The sequence below is a fragment of the Oncorhynchus mykiss genome, chromosome Y, assembly GCF_013265735.2.
Source record: "Oncorhynchus mykiss isolate Arlee chromosome Y, USDA_OmykA_1.1, whole genome shotgun sequence".
Classification (NCBI taxonomy): Eukaryota; Metazoa; Chordata; class Actinopteri; order Salmoniformes; family Salmonidae; genus Oncorhynchus; species Oncorhynchus mykiss.
In genome coordinates this window covers 28370359-28382028 of record NC_048593.1, presented here as the reverse complement: position 1 = coordinate 28382028, position 11670 = coordinate 28370359, and the positions used below count along the sequence as shown (strand labels likewise).

The 11670-nt window shown below is 44.1% G+C and overlaps 1 protein-coding gene across 1 annotated transcript in view; it reads right to left on the bottom strand.

Annotated features, from left to right (window-relative positions):
• Positions 1-202: 202 nt before the first annotated feature.
• The window catches only part of LOC110509926 (ephrin-B2), a 64505-nt gene continuing 53037 nt past the window's right edge, over positions 203-11670 (bottom strand). The window contains exons 3-5 of the mRNA XM_021591146.2: positions 2688-2780; positions 2000-2056; positions 203-1886 (exon numbers count right to left, since the gene is read on the bottom strand). Coding sequence (XP_021446821.2) covers positions 1465-1886; positions 2000-2056; positions 2688-2780 — 572 coding nt within the window. The 3' untranslated portion in view covers positions 203-1464. The remainder of the gene's footprint in view (positions 1887-1999; positions 2057-2687; positions 2781-11670) is intronic.

The window sequence follows — 11670 nt, the reverse complement described above, 5'->3', positions numbered from 1 at the left end:
TCAAATTATGTCAATTAGCCTATCAGAAGTTTCTGAAGCCATGACCTCATTTTCTGGAATTTTCCAAGCTGTTTAAAGGCACAGTCAACTTAGTGTATGTAAACTTCTGACCCACTGGAATTAAGATACAGTGAATTTATAAGTGAAATAATCTATTTGTTAACAATTGTTGGAAAAATTACTTGTGTCATGCACAAAGTAGATGTCCTAACCGACTTGTCAAAACTATAGTTTGTTAACAAGAAATGTGTAGAGTGGTTGAATAACGAGTTTTAATGACAACCTAAGTGTATGTAAACTTCCGAATTCAACTGTATATGTTGACTATCGCCTGTGTCATTTCAACAATGAACTCCGACCTTTTCACCTTTATTAATTCCTGCGGCCAACCACAGGTCATCAGTTACCAGTGCAGTGTGGGAAACAAAACCAAACAGATAATTCACCTCTAAAAAAAAACACTTTCAGCGGGCGTAGAGAAGCAACATGAACAATGCAGTGTGTTAAGGTTTCAGTTCTGTTGCTATGGATGTGCATCTGGAGGCACAGTATGGGAGAATCACAGTGTTTGTGGCTTCATCTGTTCAAACACTTTCCCAATACTGTCATTTTCTTCGTCTTATTGAGTACGCCTCTTTGTACTGTTGTACTATCCTCCTTCCTCTGTGAAACTTTATATACAGAAAAGTGAACTATTTCAATGCTAAGGCATTGAGAATGGGAAAACAGAAGAGAAGACAAACACAAACACTGAAATAAATAAGTACCTAGATCTCATCCAGACTCTAAAACAGAGAACATACAGTACAATACATACAAGAAAAACTGTGTCTAACAGAAATCTGAATGGAAATATAAAAATCTACAAATGAGTTATGAAATTATAATTTTATATAATCTGTAAATGATAACAGTGGGTAGAAATCAGAATCTTGCTTTGATATTTGTTCTTGTGGTACTGCTTTTACACACCAAACACAAGCAGACTTACAGGTTATGCGTAGGCACGCACGCACGCACACACATTCCGTCACACACACACACACAAACACACACACTAACACTTTGAAAAGGTTTGACATTTCAGATCCACTGTCTTCCCTTTGAGTGAGAGGTGGGGACTGAGTCGCTGCCACAGTCCGTCAGCACAATGGCCCACATGTCCAGGACTCACGACCTCCATCATTGGGTTCACAGCAGGGAACAGATCAATACCCCCACCCAGACACAACCACCCCTCCATCCATCCATCCATCCACAGTGTCAGAGCACTGTACAGCACAGTCCATGGGGCAGGAGGTTGAGGATAGCCATCCCAAACAGTCAGCCATAGAGAGGGTGTTGGGGTGAGTGAGGGAGTAGAGGGAGCTAGAGGGACAGTTTTATTTCTATGTTGAAAACAGCAGTCTATGTGTTGGTACACCTGTATGTCTATGTCAGCCGGGCTGTGTGGCTGTCCCTCTCTCATACTTTGTAGTAGATGTTGGCTGGGCTCTGGGGGGGCATCTCCTGGACGATATAGACGGGGTGGCCGTAGTCCCCGCTCACCTTCTCATAGTGCGGGCAGTAGGCCGAGTCTGAAGTCCGCAGCGGGATGATGATGTCACTGGGCTCTGAGCCGTTGTTGCCTCCGGTGGAGCAGCCGGCCCCGCTGGTGCTGCCCCTCTTGGGGGTGAGGGTGGTCAGGGTCAGGGTGGGGTGGTGAGTCTCAGAGTGCTTGTTCTGTCGCCAGCGGTAACACACCACACAGATGACTGCGGTCACGATGAGGAGGAAAGCTCCGCCCCCTACCACTCCAGCGATTACCGCTACGCTAGAGGAGGTTGGAGGGTTGTTCCCGTTGTTCCCCTCGCTCTCGCCACCTGCCTTGGGTATCGTCCCATTCCCTGTAAGGGTAGAGAGATCAGGATCAATGACTTACTAATACTGTAGATACTGTATCATTAAACCAGTGAAGTGAGTTCTCTCCCTCTGGATACTGTACTGTAGACTGACTTACCTTTGGGGTGGAAGCGGTTTGGGTCTGGTTTGGGTTTGGGTGGGAGGCCATAAGCAGCTATGGGGAATCATACAGTTGGTTTAGGGTTGTAAACATTTTTATGAATTTGCTTTTCTGTAAAGTGTATTGACAATTGAGGCTTTTGTTAAAGGACAATTCACTTTTCTCTAAGCAAATCTGTATATTACAATGTTATATTCCATTTTGTTGGACTCAGAAAGTGCACACAGAAAATATTGCTTGAGTCCAACAAAATGGAATATAACGCTGGGGATAACATTTTGCAATTACAGATTTTCATGTGTTTTTATTTTTAATTGATTTATTTTACCTTTTATTTAACTAAGCAAGTCAGTTAAGAACAGCAAAGATGCTGTTTCAAAAGTTGTTGTTTTTTTGTGTGCATTTGTTCATGTTTTATCTGTGACCCTGCAACTGCAGAACGAACATGAGTAAGTATATTGCTGCTGGGGTAAGTTTGTTCCAAAAAAGTGAACTTGTTCTTTAAATGCACTTAAAATAAATTGTGATTTGATTTGGCATATGGCAGGTTCATGAATATTATGAATATAAGGCCTTTACAAGAATACTGAAGACCCCATGTGCATTCATCTATATGAGGATGATAACTATTGAATGACTGATATGAAACCAAATCAAGGACAATCTATCTGATGAAAATACTCACTCTGTCCCACTTTGAGAATCACCTTCATCCCTCGTGTCACACACACTCCTCCTCTCATGCTGTCCAGTCCCTGCCTTGTCCCATCTGAGGTAGCTAAGAGATGAAGAGGAGGGGAGGAAGACTACAGTTAGATAGATACCTTACAACAGGGATGGGCAACTTTGATGGGGTTGGGGGCTACAACATTGCGAACGAAACATTTTAACAGCTCAATGTTTGACAGCGGAGATACGTGTTTTAGAGTTAATTCCGTGCAATTCTACAAATTTTGCCATAGGTTGGAGAGAAATGTTTGCAGTTTTTAATAAGATATTTGAGTGAGACTGACTAACAAAATCAATGGGGGTCACCCGGTTGATAATTTGACCATGATTAAGAAGTTTAGATGGCTGGCGGGCTAATTGAGTGACTATAAGTAACTGACATAACGAGAAAAACTGCTGATGCATAATCACATGTCAAAATTACACCTTGTGTATTCTACCATTCTAACTTGCAACAGTAAGTTGAGACCCCGACTGAGTTAAAAAAAAAAACTAAAACAAGTGGGGCCTTCTGGCCAGGGGAACTAGGTCAGAGCAGGGAGCCAGAAGTATTGCCCTGTCAGAAACACTGAACTCAATCCCACAACCATGCCTATGACATGACCCATATCGCCCACACAATTCCCCAGACACAGTCAGAATAACAAGCCAGCCACATCCCCTGACTGTTTAAATACCAACCCAGTCATATTAATCCAAACCAAGACTAGTGGCCATTTAATGCCACATCACTCATAATCACATCACATCACATGACCACATGACACCCTCCTACAGTATCAACCACCCCTTCTATTTATCGCTTGAGGCTATAGATTACATAACACCAGTGGGTAAGGTGTAAGGAAAGGTATTACAAATCCCCACAAAATACTACAGTTTACTATAGAATTCTGTAGTAAGTGGTAGTTTACTGTAGAAAACCACAACAGTGGTAGGCCTGATCACTGACAATGATGAGACCGCCTATAGGGAGGAGGTCAGAGAACTGGCAGTGTGGTGCCAGGACAACAACCTCTCCCTCAATGTGAGCAAGACAAAGGAGCTGATCGTGGACTACAGGAAAAGGCGGGCCGAACAGGCCCCCATTAACATTGACGGGGCTGTAGTCGGGGGGTCGAGAGTTTCATGTTCCTTGGTGTCCACATCAAGCTTGGGAAATCTTTTTGTATCCAAATCCGGCTTTAAACTTCTTCACAACAGTATCTCGGACCTGCCTGGTGTGTTCCTTGTTCTTCATGATGCTCTCTGCGCTTTTAACGGACTATCACAGTGCAGGTGCATTTATACGGAGACTTGATTACACACAGGTGGATTGTATTTATCATCATTAGTCATTTAGGTCAACATTGGATCATTCAGAGATCCTCACTGAACTTCTGGAGAGAGTTTGCTGCACTGAAAGTAAAGGGGCTGAATAATTTTGCACGCCCAATTTTTCAGTTTTTGATTTGTTAAAAAAGTTTGAAATATCCAATAAATGTCGTTCCACTTCATGATTGTGTCCCACTTGTTGTTGATTCTTCACAAAAAAATACAGTTTTATATCTTTATGTTTGAAGACTGAAATGTGGCAAAAGGTCGCAAAGTTCAAGGGGGCCGAATACTTTCGACAGGCACTGTATGTATTACTTTCCAAATAAACTTTATATTTCCATGGAAATACATGGGTAGCCATGAGAAAGGCTCCATCTGAATTCACTTGCCGACATTCCTCTGCACTGCCACACGTAGCTTTTTCTCAGCTGGCACAATTTGATTGGCTGCTGTCTGATTCAAACTGTAATCCGTTAAACGAAGAGTTGAAGCGCTGGACACTTTTTAAAATCATTTTTAATATTAGCATATTTTTTTATATTTGGGCTTGGTTAGGGTATCAATCGGGTCAAAAGGCTCAAGTCCAAGTTAAATCACAAGTCATTAGAGTTAAAGTCAAAGTCGAGTTGCAAGTCATCATATTTGTGACTCGAGGTAGACTCGAGTCCAAGTCATGTGACTCGAGTCCAAGTCATGTGACTCGAGTCCACACCTCTGGTAAATACTACAGTATACTACAATCTGCAAAAGCACTGCAGTAAATTCTGCAGTCTGCAATATCACAACATTAATTACTATAGTTTACTATAGTTTTTTTTACTACAGTATTTACTGTATACTATAGTAAATTGTTAATACTACAGTATACTGCATTCATGTCAGCAACACTACAGTAACTAAGTATTCTACAACAGTATTTAGTATCCGTGACAGTATTAGTCCGCAAAAACACTACAGTGAATACTATAGTATTCATACCATAGTATTTTTTCATGTGGATCCTCTCTCTCTCTCTCTCTCTCTCTCTCTTTCTCTCTCTCTCTCTCTCTATTGGAAGCAAAGGTGCAAAGAGGGAGAGAAGGAGAGGTGTAAGAACCATATATAAACAGAAAAGCGATAAAGAATGAGAGATAGAGAGGGTGAGAATGAGATATAAAGAATGAAATAGAGAGGATTATTAGAGAGGGAGAGGTAGAGGGAGGAGGGAGGGAGGGTGGCTTTCATGGTGTATGGTATTTGAGTTGAGCAGACTCTCTCGCATGTCTCAGTTTAAAGGTTCACTGGTTTACTGAACATATATGACAAAGTGCTAATGACATGATTGTGTATGTGACAGACAGACACACACACACAGACAGGAGTACATAGACACACATATATACATGCATGCATGCATGCACAATCGAGATGTAATCGAGATGATAACCAACTTTGGAGAGAGACAGAGAAGAAGAATGGAGAGAAAGAGCAAAGGAGAAAGAGAGAAAAGAAGGAATGAGTAATTGAGATGATGATCTGTGGTGAAGGAGAGAAAGAGAGAGAGCGGGATACACAGACACGGACAGAAACAGGCGGAAGTCTGCCCCGAAAACCCCCAACAGAAGACAAAAGGGAAAAACTGTTCATTCATTTAACTACAAGGAGACTGACCCATTAACACATGAGCACACCCATTCTGTTGTACAGGGGATTTACACACAAACAAGAGACAGGAGGAGGGGAGGGCTGTTTTCGTCTCTGGCACATCCTAAATTGACCCAGCAAGTGACCCACTTAGCCCTAACCCCTACCCCTCCCCTCACCAAACCTCCCCTCTCTCCTAAGTGAGAGCGCAGCTAAGGGATTGACCCATCTTGACCAAGGAAAAAGGAATCAACGAAACTCCCAAAGATGGGTTTACCGCGCCTCTAACAGGGCTAAATCTAATGAACCGTTTAACCCATCCCATTTGAAATTAAACACATCTGTGAGTCTTGCATAAAACCCCCTCCCAACATACTAATTCAGTTGAGCGGATTCAGGCTGTAGTCGAGCCCAAGTCAGCTGTCACTCTGTCTTACGGGCCGGGCTCCATCAGCATTAGCAGCACATACAGACACACAGAGCAGCTACACTGCTGGGGTACTCTCAGCCCACTCTGTCCAGCAGGGTGTTAAAACAGGGACACTGTCCAATGGGAGGTCACTGAACTCAAACACTCTGCTGCACTCGTTTGCCAGCATGCGCCTTGCAACGTGCAGGGAACGTAGCGCCATATCTGAACTTTTTTTTACAGAAAGGACGTCAATAATGCCCACTGTAAGGGAAGTGGACAGGTATGGCTAGACATGTCTGTAAATCTAGACTGCAGACTGTCTGTAAGTTGTTAAACTAAAACCCCAAACAACAAGCAAGGCAGGTGTAGAAGCACGGTGGCTAGGAAAAACTATGAGGGGTGGCCAGTCCTCTTCTGGCTGTGCCAGGTGGAGATTATAACAGAACATGGCCAAGATGTTCAAATGTTCATAGATGACCAGCAAGGTCAAATAATAATAATCACAGTGGTTGTAGAGGGTGCAACAGGTCAGCACCCCAGGAGTAAATGTCAGTTGGATTTTCATAGTCGATCATTTAGAGTATCTCTACCGCTCCTGCTGTCTCTAGAGAGTTGAACACTGCAGGTCTGAGACAGGTAGCACGTTATCTGTTGCTGTAAATGTGTCAGGGTGTGGTTGGCAGAGTGTGTAGTGTGTAACCTACGTTCTAAATGGGACTCAGCGGAGCTCCATGCAGTACTGTGCTGCTCTATCAGTGGTCAGTGTAGTAGGGTTGGACTCTGACCTCTGACCCAGATGAGGGGCACTTTAAAAAGTGCCAGGCTTCAACTTCCCCGAATGCAAAATCTGCTCATCTCACAGAGATGCAGCTTTACACTTGGCTGGCTGTTACAGTAGGTGGAAAGATGTTAAAATGTATACATTTAGGATGGACAATAAACCCATTGCAATGATGTATTGATGGTAAAATACTTTTCTGTATTCAAGACATTGGGTCCTATTCTATCTAAGCTCAGTAACCAGATATATGGTCTAAAACACGTTTTTTATTGTGCTACAAGAATGCATATTTACATTCACACTCACCAATCCCATGTCCACTGCAAGAAGTTCCACTGCATATTGATTTATACCTGCTTTCTAGCTAGGCAAGAATCTAGTAACTGGGTTGGATTGGTTCCTTGTATCGCTACTCAAACACTCCGATTCTTCCCTCTCTATTCTCCGTTCTATCTCTTTCCATGCATGCTTCAAATCATTTGTTTACAGGCTAACACACACTATATTTCCTCTCTCAAATCGAATTTGAGTTGTAAATTGTGCTTAAACAATTTTCCATAATCTGTGTGGGCAGCAGTGTCTCCAGAGCCAATAGCAGTGGCCCTGCCTCAGTGCACTAATCTGTAATTGGTGGAGTCACTGAGGACACCGCCTGATTGGACACCAATTGAAACAGATGATGCTTCACCTCTCTTTGATTGGATGAGGGCAGGGGCGGACTGGCCTTTTGGCATTTCGGGCAAATGCCAGATGGGCTGGTACATGTTTAACCTAGTGGGCCTGTCTAATTTGGGTTTCTTGCACAAAATGACAATTTTCTGGCTAATAATGGCAGCTCCAATAAACAAAATGGGCAGGTGTGGGGGCCAAAAATGTCAGAAATGCCAGAGCCGAATTCTGATCCCAGTCCTGAATACTAACTGTGATTATTAGCCAATAGAAGGCTTGGCAGTTGAAGCAGGTACTCAGACTTAGGGTTAGGGTTCACTTTAGTTGAATAGTCAGATGCACATCTGTGACTTAACATTCATGTCCTTCCTTGTCTTTTCTCTCTCACTGTTCCGCTCTGGTCAACACACTTTCTGTCTCTGCAACCATCTGTGCCTGTGTCTACATCATCAGCACAGAAACGTCCCCCTCATTAGCACAATACTTCAGGTACTTTATGTACATCATCACAATGCAGAGTACCTCTCTCCACATAGACTAATTCTATAGATATGGCATGATGCTGAAGGCCGAACCACAGAGATTTCCAACACAGGAAAATAAGGACAGACCAAAAGAGTGCAGGGAGGATGGGTTAGAAAATGGTGAAACGATGGCCGAAATAAGATAGAAGCTAGAGAGAATGCAGAAACGGAGAAAGAAGAGGAGAGAGGAAGGGAGAGATACATTAAGAAACAAGGAATATGTAACGTGAGGAGAGATGAAGCAGGAGCAGAGGGCTGGAAGAGAAGAGGGAAAAGAATGGAGGAGAGAGAGAGAGAGAGAGAGAGAGAGAGAGAGAGAGAGAGAGAGAGAGAGAGAGAGAGAGAGAGAGAGAGAGAGAGAGAGAGAGAGAGAGAGAGAGAGAGAGAGAGAGAGAGAGAGAGAGAGAGAGAGAGAGAGAGAGAGAGAGAGAGAGAGAGAGAGAGAGAGAGAGAGAGAGGGAGGTGATGTAGAGGCCCTATCGGAGTCTGAAATCAGAAAGGGTTTTCTGGGTCATGTTCCTGTCAGCCCCAGTGAGGAGATAGGGAGAGATAAGGCGTGGAGGAGGATAGAGATAACACACAGGATGAGGAAACACACACAGGCACATTGTCAGACAAGCAGACAGTTGAAAGAGAAAACTGTGGGCTCCATCAGCTCGGTAATGGCTGCTTATGCTCTACCTGGATCACTCTGACAGATACACACTACCTGGGACAGATTACCAAACATACCTAAACGCCATTTACTATTATCCAACTGTCGAACACACAAGGACGCACACGCACATTCTACAAAACCTATGATATGAAGACAAACAGAATCATAGCCACCTACACTCACTGGCACAAGTGTTCACACACATTCTCCAATGCCTACTTAAGTGTCCCTTATCATCCATGTTCCATCCAATTAAGCATGTGTAAAGTTAATCATGTCTGTTCATTATGTGAGGCGAATCGTTGTTCCAGCCCGGCAGAGGTGTGTTATTGACAGGAGAGCTGGGTGAAATGTTGAACATGGAAAGGGGATTGGAGATCTGAGATAGCTCTACATCAGTTAAGGCTATTTCCCCTAGAGTACAATCAAAAAGCCAGAGCCCACCCCCACACTGCAACTCCCTTTCACAAAGAGGAGAACAAATCAAGAGACATTATAGAGAGCTATCCAGCCAAACTAACCCAGTCTGACAACCGAGTCAGAGCACAGCCAAGGGGAAAACGAGAGAGAGAGAGAGAGAGAGAGTGAGGGAGTGAGTGATGGAAAGAGCGAGCAAGTGAGAGGGGGAGAGAGAGGGAGGGAGAAAGACAGAGAGAGAGAGAGAGAGAGAGAGAAAGAGAGGGGGGTGGGGGAGAGAGGGAGGGAGTGAGAGAGAGTGTAGACATGTTAGCTGTGCTATTTCTGTTTGTGTTACTTATGTCAATGATAGGCCCCTGTGTGGCTGTGTGTGTGGCAGCAGGTATGTGTGTGTGTGACTGTGTTTGTGGCAGCAGCATTCTATGTGTTAGCTGTGTGTGTGTTTTCTCTCTGTGTTGTGTGAAGCTCTACAGTATCATCACAGTGCGATGGTGGGTGTCTTTTGTGTGTGTGTGAGGCGAGAGGATACGGCCTGTTACGTTACAAAACCTGGGAAAAGAAGATGGGCCTCCCCCTCTCTCTGTTCATTATCCTAATTAGTTTCTTAATGGCATACATTAAAAGTATGTCACTGGTTGGAGGAGGGTAGCAGGACAGATGGGAGAAAAGAAAGGGATGGATATACTGTATCTACAGTATCTGTACAAAAACACATATGTCCTATGTCTTCTATACGTTTAAAATATCAGATATGAGTATAAAGGCCAACACCTAAAAACACTTCAGATACGCATAAAAGCTAACATTTTATGGTTGGAGACATGTTATAACACGTTTGCTCACAGACCATATAAACTAAGCACCACCCTCTGTCAGACCTTAGATGCCAACACAGTAGGTTGACTTTCATCTGACAGGGCTTGGTTCATCTCTAGTACCTGAAGAGAGGAGATAGTCTGACTGGCATCTGACAGGTCTCAGTCCATCTCTAGTACCTGATGAGAGGAGATAGTCTGACTGGCATCTGACAGGTCTCAGTCCATCTCTAGTACCTGAAGAGAGGAGATAGTCTGACTGGCACCTGACAGGTCTCAAGTTTTATTAGTCATATGTACAGGATGCACATGGTGTACACCAGACTTCCCCAACTGGTGGCTCGCTGGCCGAATTTGGCACTCAGGTAATTTTATCTGGCCCTCCAAGTTCTTTGAGCAAAAAACAAACAGAAAATGTTGATTTTATTTTGGGACATAAATGACAGTAAAAACATCAGCATAATCAGCTCAGTGATTTTAATTTGGAAATCTGTTTAAAAGTATTCCCACACATAATAGAGATATATGTGATTGTACACAAATAAATGTAAGCAAATGAAATTATTATGTTTTCGTCAAATGTTATATCTGTTTGGGCTTCTTGTGGTCAATTTGTCAAATTATTTGTAATTGTGTTACGGCCCCCTGACCATTCGCTCAAGAAAAAGTAGGCTCTTTGTCAAATTTCTGCCCTGGTCAACTGTAAATGCTGTTTTTGTGAAGTGGAAACGTCTAAGAGCAACAACGGCTCAGCCGCGAAGTGGTAGGCCACACAAGCTCACAGAATGGGACTGCCAAGTGCTAATGCGTTTAGTGCGTAAAAATCATTTGTCCTCTGTTGCAACACTCCAAACTGCCACTGGAAGCAACGTCATCAAAATAACTGTTCGTCGAGCTTCATGAAATGGGTTTCCATGGCCGAGCAGCCGCACACAAGCCTAAGATCCCCATGAGCAATGCCAAACATCGGCTGGAGTGGTGTAAAGCTTGCCGCCATTGAACTCTGGAGCAGTGGAAATGCATTCTCTTGAGGGATTAATCACACTTCACCCTCTGGCTGTCCGACAGACAAATCTGGGTTTGGCAGATGCCAGGAGAATGCTACCTGCCCCAATGCATAGTGCCAAAGATTTGGGCTAGGCCAAGGGGGGGCAAAGTACGGCCCGTGGGCCGTATCCGGCCTGCCGGGCACTTCAATCCGGCCCGCGAGACATCCAATTGGTAGTTACAATCTTGTCCCATCGCTGCAACTCCTGTACAGACTCAGGAGAGGCGAAGGTCGAGAAGCCGCACTGCTTCTTGACACAATACCCGCTTAACCCGGAAGCCAGCCACACTAATGTGTCGGAGGAAACACCATACACCTGGTGACCATGTCAGCGTGCATGCACCCGGCCCTTCACAGGAGTCACTAGAGCGCAATGGGACAAGGAAATCTCGGCCTGCCAAACTCTCTCCTAACCTGGACGACGCTGGGCCAATGGGTCTCCCAGTCACGGCCAGCTGTGACACAGCCTGGGATCGAACCCGGGTCTGTAGTGACACCTCAAGCACTGCAGTGCCTTAGACTGCTGTGGCACTTGCAAATTGATTTTAACAAACAATTGCTCCCCCAAGAAATGTGGCCCTCCTTTGAATTTCAAAATCCCGATGTGACCCTCGAGCCAAAAAGTTTACATTCTAGACATTTCTGTGCCTGCACAGAGCCCTGACCTCAACCACA